Source organism: Eretmochelys imbricata, chromosome 8 (assembly GCF_965152235.1).
Source record: "Eretmochelys imbricata isolate rEreImb1 chromosome 8, rEreImb1.hap1, whole genome shotgun sequence".
NCBI lineage: Eukaryota > Metazoa > Chordata > Testudines > Cheloniidae > Eretmochelys > Eretmochelys imbricata.
Genome location: NC_135579.1, coordinates 70,982,495 through 71,000,314, shown reverse-complemented (window position 1 = coordinate 71,000,314; position 17,820 = coordinate 70,982,495). Strand labels below are relative to the sequence as shown.

At 40.0% G+C, this 17,820-nt stretch overlaps 1 protein-coding gene across 1 annotated transcript; it reads left to right on the top strand.

Moving 5' to 3' along the window:
- Nucleotides 1–7,498: 7,498 nt before the first annotated feature.
- LOC144269573 (putative ferric-chelate reductase 1) lies at nt 7,499–16,803 on the top strand. The gene is made up of 6 exons (XM_077825355.1): nt 7,499–7,595; nt 12,356–12,492; nt 13,536–13,627; nt 14,978–15,089; nt 15,796–15,831; nt 16,798–16,803. Exons 1-6 carry the CDS (start codon nt 7,499–7,501, stop codon nt 16,801–16,803), a joined length of 480 nt encoding a protein of 159 aa, XP_077681481.1.
- Nucleotides 16,804–17,820: the final 1,017 nt, after the last annotated feature.

Below are 17,820 nucleotides of genomic sequence, written 5' to 3'. Positions count from 1 at the left end.
AAAAATAATGTACTGCTTCCCATATTCTCATGTTATACATCTGGTCAGTTTAGTAAAGAATAGGTTTTAAATGCCTTTATAGTCTTCTTTCTTAGTAGTCATGCATAAGTCATGGGCATAACCAACTCTTCATTTCCATGAGAATCTCTGGGAATATTCAGAGTATGCCTGCTTCCATTGTGAGCAGCACATGTGTCAGCTACCCTCTTAGGCAACACACCAGTTGAACCAGGGCTTTCCAGAACTAAAAACATAAACTGCTACAGATTAAGATAAAGCCCCCTAACTGGGGGTCGAAACAACTCAGATCTAGCAGGTTACACATGCACATATACACTTTACATCAACATCACATATACAATTGTGTCTGAGTCCCCTTGGCCACCACACTGATTCAGCACTTGTGCTATTTTTCAAATGGCCTTTCCTATCCATATGCTGTGGTTACAGTATCCTATAAAATACTTGCAAACACAAACATGCAGTGATTCTAATAGGTGTTTTGTGTAAGAAAAACCCTATAGATTGCCTATGAATGCACAATTAATGATACTATATGTCAATATTATGGCTTTCCTGTTTCATGGTGTCATAACCATAAGGGTAGCCTAAAATTCCTCCTTACCTGTAATGGGTTAAGAAGCTCAAATAACCTGGTTGGCACCAGACCAAAAGAACCAATGGGGACAAAAGATACTTTCAAATCTGGGCAGGGAGAGGGTTTGTTTTGGGTTCTTTGTTTCTGTGGCTGTTCTCTCTTGGGACTGAGAGGGGCCAGACAGAAATCCAACTTCTCCAACCCATCCTAATCCAAGTCTCCAATATTACAACCAGCATAGGCAAGCCAGGCTAGTTTATCTTTTGTTTTGCTTGTGAATTTTCGCTGTGCTAAGAGGGAGGTTTATTCCTGTTTTCTGTAACTTGAATTTTCCCTGTGCTAAGAGGGAGGTTTATTCCTGTTTTCTGTAACTTTAAGGTTTTTCCCAGAGGGGAATCCTCTGGGTTTTGAATCTGAATACCCTGTAAAGTATTTTCCATCCTGATTTTACAGAGATGATTTTTATCTTTCTTTTTTTTAATAAAATCTTTCTTTTAAGAACCTGACTGATTTTTCCATTGTTCCAAGACCCACGGGTTTGGGTCTTTGATCATTTTGTAACCAATTGGTTAGGATATTATTCTCAAGCCTCCCCAGGAAAGGGGGTGGAAGGGTTTGGGGGGATTGCTGGGGGAAGAGGAACTTCAAGTGGTCCTTTTCCCTGGTTCTTTGTTAAATCACTTGGTGGTGGCAGCATACTTCAGTCCAAGGACAAATAGAGATTTGTGCCTTGGGGAAGTTTTTAACCTAAGCTGGTAGAAATAAGCTTAGGGAGTCTTTCATGCAGGTCCCCACATCTGTACCCTAGAGTTCAGAGTGGGGAGGGAACACTGACACATGGGGATAACCTTATAATCATATCCCGGTTCTGTAGCATACCCTCAGCATGGTGAATGAATGTTTAAATTGTGTACCTATGGCTGAGTGTAAAATAATCTACTACGGTGAGGCACAGTAAATCACCTGTAAATGGTAGTTAATTAGATGTGACTTTGCCTCACAAGACATACTACATGTGTTAGCAGTTACACCCAAATACCTATCTTAAAAGTATGCAGAAACTACGTCAGGTCTTCAGCTGCATTATATTGCACAATGCATGAGATAAAAATGAAACAAGTATCATCACCCTTACACATGCTACTCATGTCCCTTGACATCTTTGGCAGCATGTAAATATACAGCAGCAATAAGCCACAGCAGGGTGTGGTTCGGTGGGATACTGATACGTATCTCAGGTGCACCCATAGCTTTCTCATGACACTGTTAGCATAAATTATTCCTTTTAGTGTATGGCTCCTTCATTTTCAATTTAATATTTTTAAATGTTTTTAAATGAATCTTCAGAGGAATTTGTGCAGTGTGCCTTTCTACTGTGGAAAGTAGATTGCAGTAGAACTAACTGAGTGCACTGTCCATTTCTACTCATTCACACTCGTGTGAAAGTCCCACTGGCATCACCTGAGTAAGAACTGCATAGCACTTTAGAGAGGGAAAAGAAGAGAAGAAATGTGGATTCAATCAGTCAGACTTCCATACATTATTATCATGCATTGGCCAAAGGACTTCACCTGTGCTTTGAGCTCTTTGAAAATATACTAGGCTCCTTGAATCGGTTGGTTAAGCAACATCAACTGTAAAACCTTGTGACATCTGATGGGTTATCAAAGAATACTTCAGACAGTTCTCCTCCCACCACTGTCCTACTACTAAGGTCCTTTGTATTCCACAGCAAGTAGGACCTAAATTTTGCTTCAAAGTCCCTAGATTCTTTGGCGCTTCTATGCTGTGGACTGAAAACTCAGCAGCAGCTTCATGTGGATACTAAACATTGATGTTTTTAAATGATAACCACAGCTTTCACCCTGATTTTAAATAAATTTTTATTTATTTTATTTAAATACATTATTTTATTTATTTAAATAAATAAAAAATAAGTTATTTTAAATAAAATTTATCTTATGCTTTCCAGCGTTTTCAGTACGCCAAAGATTATTTTTAATGAACAATACAAGATAGTTTCACAGAAGTTGTCAGAAGAATGCTGGAGGTTTTGGCAGTTGGGTAGGGGCATTTGGGGCTTTTCGCACCAGGAGAGTGGGGGGGGGCAGTTTAGGAATGTGTGGTAAGCACGTTAGCTGGATATTTCTGCTAAAATGATCAGCAGTAACATAATTAAATGCTAACAGTTAAATTGTCATCTTTAATTAATAACCCAATGAGAATGAAGAATTTCATCCTTCTCTTAGAACTTTTGTTTCAGACTCCCTGCAGACTCAGGAGAACAACACTATAGCAGTTTACATTCTGCTTATGTTTTCAAGGTTGTCTGTACAAAGATGAGAAACAAAAAAACCCAAACCAAAAATCTAGATTCTACAGTCGGGGTGGAATATATGAAGTCTGCCTGTGACTCAGATCAAACACAAGTTCCTCTGAAATAAATCAGAAGAAGAGAGAGGCACTATTCCTTATAGGATCAAGGTACTCGGTTTACAGCCACTGCCTCAAGACCTAATGGCCTAAGTGTCCCCTAGCTGCCTTTGTACAATGTCTTACCAATATTATAGCAAACACAAGCATGTAACTAGCCTTATCAGTATTGCTTTATAACTAATTGTGCACTGTAGTGACACTGCTAGCATTACACCTTCCCACAAAACCTTTTTTAAAATATCAGATGTCACAATCCAGCCTCATTTGGCTCTTTGGGAGAGGGAGGATGCAGGGGGTACTTACCAGCATCCCCCTGATTTGAATGTTCCATGCTGTAATACTGGGGTGAAACAGTGAAAAGCTGAAGACAGGAGTCATGGAACTAAAGTGAAATATAATAGAATATACTTTCACTTGAGATCCTTATGAAATATTGATGTCTCTTATATGTGTATTTTCCCATAGATTTTAGCCAATAAATGTTGCTTTAAGCCATTACCCCTCAAAAGTTTTATGTATCCCAATATTAGTCATGGCTTTAGGAAGGCATGACTCATTTGTGATCAGTATGCATTGTTATTGCCCCATCTGGATGGGAGAATTCCATCTGTTGTCCTAATTTCCACAGTGGAGATGCCAGTGTCACTGATTGGCTGCTTGCCTTTCTCCGCCCTGTCTGTGATTGGTGGATCCTCCCACTTCTGCCTTGATTTCTGTCTCTTTCTTTGCTCAGATTCTTGCACTTCACAGCTGCAGCTGTTCTACACTGACCACAGAGGGACCAGGTGTTGCTCACTGATCAGGACTCAACCAATAAGGTACATTGCTGGGATTCTGGAGGGAAGATGCACTCTGATCAGATGCTATTTGTTCTCAAAGGCTTAAGAGCAGTGGTGGGCCACCTGCGGCCCGGGGGCTGCAGGAGGCCCACCACTACTTTAGAGTGTATTTATGGCTAATGAACAGGATTTAGGACTAATAAGGGAAGAAGAAGGATGTTTTAAAAGAATGAGTCTGGGAAGAGGGTGTCTGTTGGGTTTAGGGGATGCAGGATTGATCCCCTAAATTGCAAGCATGCAAGGGCTCATCCAGGCTATATTTCAAAGGGAAATGTTTAGATTTAATTAAAGTGACATTATTCATTGTATTGTAAGGCTTTGTTTTTAAACACTTTTAGTCTTGATTTAAGGGTTTGCCCAAGATTCCATGGTACAATGGGAATCAAGTCACCAAACTGTGTGTATCTGAGCCCCCCAGATTTGGGACAGGGGAAGGGTCTTGGGACAGGGGAAGGGTCAATATTGAAATAATTAAATAAATCGACAAGGACTTACGTTGGTAAGAAGTTATGCTAAATTAAATGTGGCTGGAGGTTTTGAAGGTAAGGGATTAGAGACTACAATGATGAGGGCCATGTAGGTATTTAGATGAGAATGTATCCAGGATGGGGAAACGAATTAGAATTTTGCCATTAGATATGCGCAATATAGATCACTGGAATCAGTGGGAGCTGACTACATGTATCTGAGGGCACAGTTAATGGTGTATTTTTTTTAAAAAAAACAACAAACCCACCCTCATAGAAGCATGAAAATAACATTTTCCCCTAAAAATGTTGCCTCTTTGCATTTGACAAATATTAATTTTTAGGTTTGTATCAGAAGGATGTTTTCAGGGAGAAAATTATAGCTTTATGCCACCAAGAAATTATATTACACTGGAATCTCTGTACTAAAGCAAAATTTCCATGGGAGTTATTTTTTCTATGGGGATCTTTCTGCATTTGTCTCCAATCCAGATTTGAAATTTAATAAGGTGTTAAGATAGCCACTATTTTTGCTCATTTTTAACCTAGTTCCCCAAGATGCCACGTCACAGATATATCTCCTGGCCAGAATGAATGGACTTCCTTTTACAAGTTCTTTGCATTGCTTTTCATCTAAAGGATCAGAAGGCTGATGCAGACGGAAGTCCTTATCACTCATGGTTCAGCATGCTGCCTTTGGTCCTCTGTCTCCCTACCATCCATAAATTGAGAAAATAAGAAACTGAAGGCCAGTTTTCTTGCATAACAGACCAGAGTACATCCAACTACAGAACAGTTCCAGAAAACAAATATTTTAGGGTGAATTTTCTAGTCTCCACTAATTTAAATGCCATGGATGCTATGCTTAAAAATAAAGCAACTAATTAGAAACCAAAACACTTCTACCTATGATATGAGTCAGACAGAAGAATCTCAACAACACAAAGACTAGTTCTTATTAAATCCCTGGTTTCAGAGTAGCAGCTGTGTTAGTCTGTATTTGCAAAAAGAAAAGGAGTACTTGTGGCTTAGAGACTAACCCAATTTATTTTAGCATAAGCTCATGTGGTTAGTCTCTAAGATGCCACAAGTACTCCTCTTCTTTTTATTAAATCACTTTTTATCGCAGCAGTTAATACAATAGCACCACATGCTATACTTAAATTTTAATTAGAAGTGGTCCAAGTCAAAATTTTCACAGGAAGTTAGTAACTACACCCACCTGAACATTCCTGAACATACTTACAAGATTTCCATTTAAATGGCATTTTCCATGAAAGTTTTGGGGGAGAGAGTCTCTTCTTTAAAAGATGTGGTTATTTGTTTAGACATCTTCCTGGTTGTGCACCACACTTATTGGCATTTCACAAACCTTCATCAGCTTCTCCTCATGGGATGGATTATGATGCAGACCTCATAACTGCCCATTTTGTTATCTGCTGACATGGTGCCTTGTTGGCAAGGCGTTCAATTTCAGTTCAAAGTTAACCCAGTATATCCTTGGTCCCTTGCATCAGCTTTTTATATTTTTCTTACATCTGATTGTTCCTTCCCCTTTTTACAAGGTAGTTTACTCTTTTTTCCACTAGCATGTACAAAATCAAATATTCCTCTATTCTAAATGTGGATTCAGAAATACGGCTCAATGAAAAAAGACAGGCATCCCTAACAGACAGTGTTAGAAGTCCTTTAAGAAATCTTGAGCCAATTTCTCCTTTTTGATTTATTCTTCAGCCTAATTTGTCACCACAAGACAACCCACCAACAGGTAGATGTGAAAAATAGGGAGGGCTTTTAAATAACATTCCGAAATCCCGAATAGATCAGCACAATTATAACTGGGACAAAGTAGAATATTCATGAGATTTAATGACCTTATCAAATTACGTGGTGGCATGGTTCAAATATCGAGATTGGTTAGACAGTTGGGCAATAAAATCTAATTTTACAGGCTTTAGCAAACTTTTGGAAAATGTTCTCTGTGTTCTTCAAGACATTGCACCATTAGTGCCACCACTGGGGTGAATTACAAGAATACTTCCTTCTCCCCAACTTTTTATCTCATTGAAGTTCTCTGCAGCATGAATCTATTTTTACTCCTGCTCCCCATCATTAGTTTTTGTGAAGTTGCACGTCTGAGTGACATTTAGTCTTAACTTATTTGAGATATATACAGTAACAAAAAATGAAACTAAGAGTTTAACAGGGGATTTAACAAAATATTTCCTGGCAATCATTTGGCAGTGGAAGGGATGGGAAGAGACCTCGCCAGTCATGATTTTTCTTAACAAGAAGCATGCTGAGGGACAGGGGCTTTTAAACTGGATATGGCTGGACTATAGTGGGGCCTGAACCAAAATTCTGGATCCCCAGACCTGGGGGTTTAGTAAAGGCCTCTTTCTAGTTTTGAGAGGCCATCATGAAACCAAAGAACTGGAGCCTTCAATTAAAGGAAGCTCATTGTTTAAGAGAAATATTGGTTAGGACCATTTACTGAACTGTTGTAATCAATATTTATAGGCATTTTATATTAACTGGTTTTCTGCAAAAAAAAAAATGAATGTGATGAAAATCAAATCTTTTAGGTTTGTTCTGTTTTCTGGTCTGGGGAACAGGAGTAAGCATTAAAGCTGTTGATAGGGGCTGGTCTACAGTGAAAAGCTACATCAGCATAGCTACGTCTCTCAGGTGTGTGAGAAATCCACACCCCTGGAGAAGTAGTTAGGCCAGCCTAACCCTGGTGTAAACTGCACTTAGGTTGGCGAAAGGGCTGGCCTACACTAGAAAATCAGATCAATCCAGCTACATTGCTCAGGGTGTCAAAAATCCACACCCCTAAGTGACATAGTTAAGTCAACCTAAGACCCTGTGTAGAATTCTTCCGTTGACTTAGCTACCGCCTCTCTGGGAGGGGAACAATTACAGCGATGGGAGAAAGCCTCCTGTTGCTGTTGTAAGTGTCTATACTGAAGTGCTACAGTAGTGCAGGTGCACCACTGTTCCATTTTAAGTGTAGACATAGCCATAGCAACTTCTCTATGCTTTCTGTTTTTCCACAGATGGACAGATATCCCTTCTTCGTGTTTGTGTTGTGTGGGGTATTTTTGCCAAGAGACCTTTGTTTTCCGCATGGAAATGCTACAATAGATTGTGATACCATGCTACCGCACCATGGAGGTGAACCACAAAAATCCACTCCACCATATGTTATTTCTGTATCTTTTGATAAATATGATCCGGGAAACGAAATCGAAGGTAAACTATATAACTCATTTAAAAACTCTGTCTCCGTGTAAAGGTGCAAGCAGTCCTTGAGCACTCTCTTGCAGCCTGGTGTGGCCCTACAGGTGTGCCCTTCCTTAATTTCCCTAAGTGGAGCAGCAGTAGATTTCAGTTTAACAGTGCCAGGGCAAGGAGGAGCTGCCACAGATTAACAAAATGCCCTCACATTTTAATCAGGTTTCAGACCAGGAATCTTTACAACAAACAGTTCATCAGGCCCCAGGTTCAGGGCATCCAAATTTATAGTCCTCCACACCCAAGTCTCTGAATCAGGTTAAACTTGTCTCCAAGTGCCTGAGAGAGAAACCACCACCCACTGCAGCCCGCTTGCTTGCCCGCCTTCTCTCTTGTTCTGCTTGCAGTCCTAATCTAATTGCCTTCTATGACGAGATAACTGGTTCTGTGGATGAAGGGAAAGCAGTGGACGTGTTGTTCCTTGACTTTAGCAAAGCTTTTGACACTGTCTCCCACAGTATTCTTGCCAGCAAGTTAAAGAAGTATGGGCTGGATGAATGGACTATAAGGTGGATAGAAAGCTGGCTAGATTGTCGGCCTCAACGGGTAGTGATCAATGGCTCCGTGTCTAGTTGGCAGCCGGTATCAAGTGGAGTGCCCCAAGGGTCGGTCCTGGGGCCGGTTTTGTTCAATATCTTCATAAATGATCTGGAGGATGGTGTGGATTGCACCCTCAGCAAGTTTGCAGATGACACTAAACTGGGAGGCGAGGTAGATACGCTGGAAGGTAGGGATAGGTTACAGAGGGACCTAGACAAGTTGGAGGATTGGGCCAAAAGAAATCTGATGAGGTTCAACAAGGACAAGTGCAGAGTCCTGCACTTAGGACGGAAGAATCCAATGCACCGCTACAGACTAGGGACCGAATGGCTCGGCAGCAGTTCTGCAGAAAAGGACCTAGGGGTTACAGTGGACAAGAAGCTGGATATGAGTCAACAGTGTGCCCTTGTTGCCAAGGAGGCCAATGGCATTTTGGGATGTATAAGTAGGGGCATAGCGAGCAGATCAAGGGACGTGATCGTTCCCCTCTATTCGACATTGGTGAGGCCTCATCTGGAGTACTGTGTCCAGTTTTGGGCCCCACACTACAAGAAGGATGTGGAAAAATTGGAAAGAGTCCAGCGGAGGGCAACAAAAATGATTAGGGGACTGGAACACATGACTTATGAGGAGAGGCTGAGGGAACTGGGGATGTTTAGTCTACGGAAGAGAAGAATGAGGGGGGATTTGATAGCTGCTTTCAACTACCTGAAAGGGGGTTCCAAAGAGGATGGCTCTAGACTGTTCTCAGTGGTAGCAGATGACAGAACAAGGAGTAATGGTCTCAAGTTGCAGGGGGGGAGATACAGGTTGGCTTTTAGGAAAAATTTTTTCATTAGGAGGGTGGTGAAATACTGGAGTGCGTTACCTAGGGAGGTGGTGGAATCTCCTTCCTTAGAAGTTTTTAAGGTCAGGCTTGGCAAAGCCCTGGCTGGGATGATTTAATTGGGGATCGGTCCTGCTTTGAGCAGGGGGTTGGACTAGCTGATCTCCTGAGGTCTCTTCCAACCCTGATATTCTATGATTCCTGTTCCTGTTTATATGGCTCAACCCTCAACATGGACATGGCCTCCTTAATTATCCCCAGGCTGCAGGTTGTGGGCTTTTGTCTGTCCATTAAAGGGCTAGAACCCTTTTCTACATATACTCTTTCACTCTCCTTCTCCTACCAAATTCAGGCTGCACCAAAATTCCACCTGGTTTCCTTCTGCAGCATCTCCAAAATGTATCCCTTTCTTTCATCCCCACTCGTCCATACCCAGGTTATATCTTGCCTCACCATGTGAGAAGATGTTTTTTCCTTGCCTATTGGGCAAATATGATTTCATCCCATTCTACAATGTCTGTGATGAAACTAAAGTCAACTGGCAAAACTGGGCTATGCTATTATTTATTTGATTTGATTTCATTTGTTGAACACTGATTTTGTGCTGAGCACTGTGCAGAAGAAAGGGGAACTACACTCAACTTGCTACAATATTGCAAGAGAGTAAAAGTTGCCTACAAAACTCAACATGTTAGAACTCCAAGGGTGGCTTTGTATGTTGTGCCTCTCAGAAGCTCAGCACAGAATTAGCAGCCCAGGCTTTACACCACCTTTGCATCTGCCCAGTCCTGGGCTGCGGCAGCACCTGCTGTAATTTAGACATCCTTATTTAGGTTACAGCAGCCTTCCTGCTGCCATGTGGACAACAGCACTGCTTAGATTCTCACTGTTGCCAGCCTGAAGCATTCAACTCGCATGAGTCAGACTCTAAAATTCCATGAGATTGCATGAAAAGTCATGAGATCTTTCTAAAAATAATACATTTTGGGTACTTTTTATTTGCCTTCTGGTTTCTGAGTCTCTAGGTCATGTTCGCTTCATGTTTTCAAGCGTTTTTGAGCAACTGAGAGGGCTAGAAACTTTCACTTTTAAAAACAAAACAAACAAAAAAACCAACTAAGATTCTCCTGCAATCCTGAGTCCACCAGCTGGGGCTTTAAGAAATACACCAAAACGTGCGAGACTTGTGATTTTTTTTCTGAGTTGGCAACACAATGTCCACAGTTCTGGATGCTACAGCCCACCCTAACACATTCTTTCCTCCACCATTCCTGACCTCAGCATATCTTCTATGCTTAGGTTTGAAAGGGGGTCCTCAGAAGAAGCGCAGTTCCGGCTCTTTCAAGGTGACAGAGCAGGGGTGAGAATCTCTCTCTGAAACCACAAGAAGCTCGGGGCCTAACTTAGCACATCTTAAGCCTGCTCCCTAGCACTGATCTGTGGGTCCCTTTCAGCTTGGTGGCAAGGCTCCTAAAGCAACTTCATATCTATTGACTAACTCCAACAACAAGCCTGCAACAAGCCCCCACTAAGATGAGCAGGCGGTGTGAAGGGGAGTTAGTCAGGTCAGTTTCCTCTTTGAAATCCAGGCAGCTCAAAATGGAGAACAGAGCAGCTGCTGTCCTACTGTGCCCCAGAATGCCTTTGGAATCCCAGGGACCTAGTCCCATGGAGTTGAGATGGAGGGGCTTTCATGGGGGACAGCATACCAAGGACAACACGTAGAAGAAGGGGAACATGTGGCTCATTGTGACTGGAAACATCAGGCAAAATCCATGCAGATCTAAAAAGAGGTTTTGTTAAAGGCTCCTCCAAAGATGGCAGGGCTGTTAGACCACTCAAAAGTGCCTATGAGTTTTAAAACCATTCTCAGCAACAAAATGATGGTGGATTTTAAAGGAACATTTAGGTGTGGGAGAACATTCCCATCACGTTTTAACAACATTAAGAAACAGTAAAACAAGCAATGGGCCTTACCAGCTACTAAGATTTTCCTTTCCTGTCCCTCTGGCCTTGCCCTTTTTAAATCCTGCCACTGGCTCCCTATTTTCCATTGCTTCAGGTTTTAAGGTACCTAAGCTTGCCTTCAAGACCCTGCATAACTCTGCCTCTCCCTGCTCATATCTCTTTTTACATTGTCCCCAGCTCCACCAGCGACATGCTCTTTATCTGCTTCTTTTACAGCAACTTCTGTGCCTTAGTCCACACGGCCCCGCAGTCTATGGAATGCCTTAACCTGAGTCGGTCTCTAGGCCGCTACTCTTTCCTCCTTCAAATCCCTCTTCTACAATTACACCTACAAGAAACTAGTTGACTAATTATGGGCAGGTTGAGGATTAATTGGAGATAGTCTACTATATTTTTTTCATGTTCGCTCAAGTACTGTATTATCAAGAAGTAGCCAATCACTACCTTACTCTGGACTTGTATGTTGTCCCCTGGGTCCTCTATCATTCATCTGGCTATCTTTATTTTTAAGACAAGTTCTTTGGGAAAAGGACCAGGCTTTCTATTATATTTGGGAAAACACCTAGTACTTTGTTGGCATTACCTGAATTCATTTATAATAATAAAAACTTGTCTGTGTCCCTTTAAAGTATGGTTTCACTTTGCAAAGTGACTCTTCAAAAATGACATTGTGCAGTTCTCTGTTTGTCTCTCGATTCTTTCCATAACAAACATAATAGTTTATGAGTAAATCAATGTGTTTCCTAACTTGCATACTCAGCAGCCTGGGATCTGAGAGCCAAGTTGGGTTTTTTTCCTACCTTGTACATCACTGAAAATAAAGATTCTGAAGTTGGAACTTAGCTAACAAAACACTGGCCTTCTAATTCTGGAACTCAGACAGAAGAGAAACCATCTCTCTCTTTGTCTCTTTCAATACCAACTAGCCCCATGCTGTGTTGGCTCTGCAGGCTTAACAAGTAAAAGTAGAAAATCTTTGTTACTAAAGCCAGTAGTTTAGGACTCTGAATACACACAAGGAGCAGGTTGGATGAATAGGAAGATTTTGATTTTACAGTTCACTTTGTAAAGCATCTGTATTGCAGTTTAAAGTTGTTTAAAGTTGTTTGTAAATTATATGGGGTGTTAAGTTACTTCAAAAATGTGTTTAGTAATATGTAACACAGATGCCTATGCTACTTTTGTTTCTTTTCTTCCTTGTCAGTCTTAATATTGCTAATAAAAGCTGCAGTTAGACATAACATTTAAAATATATATAAAGGAACATAAGGCATTTCTGTAGATGCAGGATGCTTTGATACATGGGAAATGTGATGTTAAGTATTATTTAAAACAACTCCACAGCATGTGAAATTTACATTTATTTAAATGACTGTTTTCTCAGTGACTCTAGCGGGAATTGCAGAGCATGGTTTTCAAGGATTTCATCTACAGGCTCGAGAACTTGAAGGAGATACTCCTGTTGGTTCCTTTAAAATTACAGATCCCAACACACAAGCCCTTGCATGTCATAATGTTTCGGTATGTGCTCACTTGTTCAGATTAGTTACTTGGCTTGATTAACATTTATATACTTCTGTTGATACTGATCAAAAGAAAAACACATTTTTCATTATTCAATACATGTGAAATTATATCAGAACTCCAGGGTTCTGGCTCACAGAAAGAAAAGGACTCTTGTTCAGACAAATCATTAGACCTGTTCACCTGTTTGTGGCCTATGATTTCCAAGCCTGTTCGCTATATGATATATCAGACTTCATAGTGACTAGAATTCAATGTCTAGAAGACACATTTGGATTTTTATGTACAATATTGCAGAGGGTCAACTGCAAAATCAGAGTAAAATGTTTGGTGCTTGGCCCAATTCTTAGTACTGGACTAATATTTCCAGCATGGTGCTGTGGGGCTCTGCTGTGCGGCTAGATGTGCTGGCTGTTCGATGAGGTATAGATCCAAAGTCCTGACCTCTGACGTGACCAAAGTCCTGAAAGATCATTTGTCATGGCATTTTTTAACAAAAATCATACAGCAGTCATGGTAAATTTAGTAGAAAATCATGGGCGTAAGGGGAAATAGAGTGTAAAATCCTGGGTATGGACAGAGAAGGGGGATGGATTTTGTGCACGACCCTGTGCACCAGGTCGCCACGCCACTTACTCAAATTTGGTCCGGCCACCCCCCATCATGACAGAGGGGCACCTGGCCCAAATCTGAGTGGAGCTGTGACTCCATGTGCCAGGTCAGAACTCCTGGAGCGGGGAGCTGGGCCCAATCCTGCAGGACAGGAGCTGCTGCTGTGGGCTTAGTGCCAGTAGGGTTCACTCTCCAAACCCTCCTCTTCTTCCTGCACCTCAGGGTCTCCCCTCTGCATGGATGCTTTATTAAAATCATGGACAGAAAGTAAAGTCACGGACAGACGGAGAAATCACTGTACCTGTGACTTTTCAACCACTGTGACAAATCTGCAGCCCCACCCATGTAGCCAAATTCCTTTACTAATATATGCAAGCACATATAGATAAAAAATGCTTTCGCTTTTCATATTTATATTTTGATTACAGAATTCAGCAGTAAGCCACACAAATTCAGAAGTGAAGCACAAAGTTACAACAACTTGGATTGCACCTTTGGACACCAAAAGTATTCAGTTTAGGTATATTTTTGATTATTATTATTTTTTTTGCTTTGATATTTTATTTTCATGGGACAATTCAATATGGTTTCCTTGGGTGTACACTTTCATTCTGGCATAACCAGTCTATGCTCTCCATATATTTTCCATGGCATTGTTTTGTTTCATTGTTTGCATTAGCTTCCCATTGTATTAGTATAATAAAGTCACTACCATTTTGATGTAAACTTTGTTAAAAGTAACTACTGTATATGTGGCCCAGTCCTACAAACCTCTACTCACCCAAATAGTTCCATTACTAGTGGACCCTGGTTCAGAAAGCAATTTTTACCCTTTAGGTCCCCATTCCTTATGCACATGAGAAACTATATGCATGTGAGTAGTCCCATACATGAGAGAGGCCTTTTATTGATTTCAGTGGGCTTTGGCTCAGGCACTAATACAACATTTTTGCTTGTTTAATAAAATAATTTCTTTCATATTGAGTCTGGAATAAATAATGATTAGAGGTGGGAATCCTTGAAGACTAATTTTAAACATCACTTTCTTTGTTTGTTTATTTAATTCTGGCATTTCCATAACCTGTTCTCAGCAAATTTTTTTTTCATGCCCTTTTGTGGAAATGACCCAAGACACACACTGAGTGAAGAAAGCTGCTAAAGCCAAATTTATGCCATGATTTATGTAACTTTAATTAGCCTGGCATATTACAAAGTTTTCATTAACAACAAAAAATAACATCTGGGGCTAACAATAAGTTTGCCAAGTGTTATTCAAAATCGATTTGAAACAGCTGAGATATTAAACTTCTGAAATCTGAAGTTTACAGTAGAAAGGCCAAATCAGTAACTCCCTTAAGTCCTTACACATACAAAGAGGAGCAAAAAGACACAGAAATGGAGTAACTCTTCCACAGTATGATCATCTCCTCTCCCTGGTCCCATCAAAGCCATGCTTCACCCATAGGTTGAGGCTATATGAATATGAGAAGGTCTGTCAAGGCCTTTCCAAACCTGGTGGATATTTGAGCAGATATCCACACAGGAGTCTATGCTTCTCCAAGCAGCTTTCATTCCTCTTCCATGCATTCTAACCTTCTATTTTGTTGATCCTTAGCAAGATGTTGGACATTAATATAGGAATTATAAAATAAAAAAGTTTCTAAGATTATTAATTACACTTCAAACTTTTTTCTTACACCTTTTCTTGAAGGCTGCAACATGAATTCATACTGAAAATCATACATTTTCAAAAAACTCTAACAAAAGTGAATTTTCTTAGCTGAAAGAAATCTTGTGATTTTATTTCATAATATACTGAAATATAATTTGCTAGAGAAAGTAAATCGTACTGATCTTATTTTCCCTCTAGAGCAACATTTGTTCAAGATTCAGAGAACTTCTGGGTTGGAGTTCTCAGCAAAACTGTCGCTGCTGGACATTCTCAGTCAGCCAGTGTCACAGAAAGAAGAAAGAAGAAGAAGGTATGTTTTGAGTTTATCTTGTCTGAGTAGTATAAATAAATGTGGACATGAAAATATACTTCCATGACAATGGGCCCCATCTGAGGTGTTTCAAATTGGGCATCCATAAACTGAGTCAGACAAAATCAGTGTCTGCTTTGGAAAATTTGACCCTACCTATTTAATCCTCACAACACTCGAGTTACACTAAGTATTATTATCCCATCTGACAGTAAGGAAACTGAGATGCAGAGAGTCCAGTCATTCTAGCCAATGAATACCATACAAAGAACAGGAGAGGGGTTAAATTACGGAGTCAGGTGATCCAAGAGGCATAAGGCACATCATAACCCCTGTCCTCCATGGCTACCCCAGGGCATAAGGATTGGGTGACTACACTGGATGTTCTTAGAAATGAAAGTTTAAGTATCCAGTTCATTTTTATTTTCAAAGAACTCCTCATACTAAACTTTCCCATAGTGTAGGGAGGTGAAGTGAAGTAAGAATAAACCAGGGGACCAGATCTTCCGCTGATGTAAATCACCATTGTTCCATTGAGTTCAATGAAGCAATGCTGGATTGCAGCAGCTGCTGATCTAACCAAAAGTGAACATCTTTCTCTGGTCCTTCATCTCACCAAGTAAATGGGAGTTTCTTTCCCAGGAAAAGGATAATATTCCAAAAAGCTCTTTTACAAAATAATAACTGGCTTCTGTTTTCTTTATAGTCTTCACGGATTGTGATAGAGATGGAATGTATCAAGGTAAGAGCTATTTTTCTACATTTTCCCAGTGTCTTTTATTTTTTAATTGCATTGTGTTTATTATTTGTTTTGTGGGAGCATTTAAAAAATGTCGCCATGTGCATAAATATTTTTCTCCTGAATGTTCCGTGTGGCTCTCACAGAAAATCTTAATAAGACAGACTGACTTTTAAAGGACTGGCATTTAATTTGAGGCTTTGATTATCTCAGCTTTAGAATTCCCATCCTTCATATGCCTCATCTGGTAAGTTCTGGTCCATTCATTTTGTTGATGCTATAATTGGACATGGACAATGCCAAAAAGTTGACACTGCCTGTAGTTTCTTCTCAAATCTGAGTGCATCATTATCCCGTTTGTTTTTATTTTCGGAGAGATACCCTATCAGTTCTCATATCAGACCATTACATAGAGTAGGGTGATAGAATGGAAACAAACTCCTCTGGTCCTTCACTCAAACCAAGCATGTAAAAGTGTTTATTTTCCTGAAACAATATGGTATTTATACAAGCCCTTTAAGAAGTAACTGGATTCTGCTTTTCTTACAGAAAGGAGGAATTTACTCAAGCAATAGTGGATGTATTCAGGTAAACATTCCTTCTCCACAGAGCACTGAGTCACTATTTGCCATCCACAAATGACAAGAATTGCTTACTTAGAGTTTCTCTCTCTTAAATTTGAACTGGTTGCAGCAAGGAGAAATGATCATTTCCCATTCATCAGAATTTCTCAGAATGTTTCTACTTGTGATAGGCAAAGCGATCACAGAAACTGACCTATATCATGTAGTATATCTAACTCAATTTATTCTTTCCATTTGACAATTTGCCTTTGGGTGAATAAAATCCGCCAAAACTTCTAGATATCTATTTGTCATTACTGCTTTATTCTCCAGATGTTTCTCTCTAAGGTCAGATAAGCTTAAGACTTTCTGCTGTCAGCTTACTTCCTTTATCTTCATTTTCCAGGCATAATGATTCTTTCAGGTTTTGTAGTTCCACCAATATCACTTATCTCACATATTCTGAAATCTTCCTTTCAGTATACAGTAATTTCTATATGAAACTGAACAAAATATGAGTTTTGTTTAAGAAACAATAGGTGACAGCTCAGTGAAGATGTGTTTTTGTTTTGCCTTTCTTGTTTCCAGCAACTATGCTATACATTTCATACACTCCAATGGTTGTGTAGTCGTATTACTAAATAGCTGTGTACAATCATTTTTCATCTGAACATTACTTAGTTTGGAACTCCTAGAAGAATTTACCAGCTCAGGCTCAGTCCAAGTACTGGGCATTAAATATGAGGCTGCAACCTCATATTTAGTAAGTAAATGGAATAATGCCAATATAAACCCACTGAAGAGCTGGCCCAATATGTATATTTAGGTTTGTTTGTGTGGAGAGGGGAAGAGGGTTAAGCTCTCTGTAGTAAACTTTTTAATGGTTTAGGTTGGTGGAATGAAATGACCAAAAAATGTCCCCTGTGGTATTTATTCCACAAGGTCTTTCTTTTTTCCCTAAAGCAGCAGTTTCCATAGAATTAGTTCTTTACAAAATTAATAATTTATTTCTGATTTGTTTACAGCGTGGATCCTCTGGTTCCTCTCATACCAGCTCTTCTGTAGTAAGTACCCTAACTCCCCTCTATTTATAATTTTGCCCCAGTCTAGCTCTTAGTATACTTGAGTTTCCAAAATTATAGAGATAGAGGCTGACTGATGTTATTCAACACTGTGGTAAAATATGTCTCTGTCAGTAAGCTCAGGGATTCCAAACAGTTATTGATCCACTAATGCATGGTAATAGACAATAACCATACAGGATCTAAGTCTTTGCAGGTTAACTTGTTATTGCACTCAGAACTCACCATCCATATCCTCACTACAAACATGGCCACCTCTACTTTATTAACCAAGCATTAAGCTGATACTGTCAACAAAACAATAAATAAATCCTTGTTTCTTTACTTGTGGTGTTAATGCTATCTGG

Bases quoted from the DNA above. Each gene is read 5' to 3' on its own strand.
- LOC144269573 (XM_077825355.1), top strand. From the start codon at position 7,499: ATGCTACCGCACCATGGAGGTGAACCACAAAAATCCACTCCACCATAT. The intron at 12,493-13,535 runs GTATGTGCTCAC...TTTTGATTACAG, and splicing joins TTGCATGTCATAATGTTTCG to AATTCAGCAGTAAGCCACAC. The intron at 13,628-14,977 runs GTATATTTTTGA...TTTTCCCTCTAG, and splicing joins ACCAAAAGTATTCAGTTTAG to AGCAACATTTGTTCAAGATT.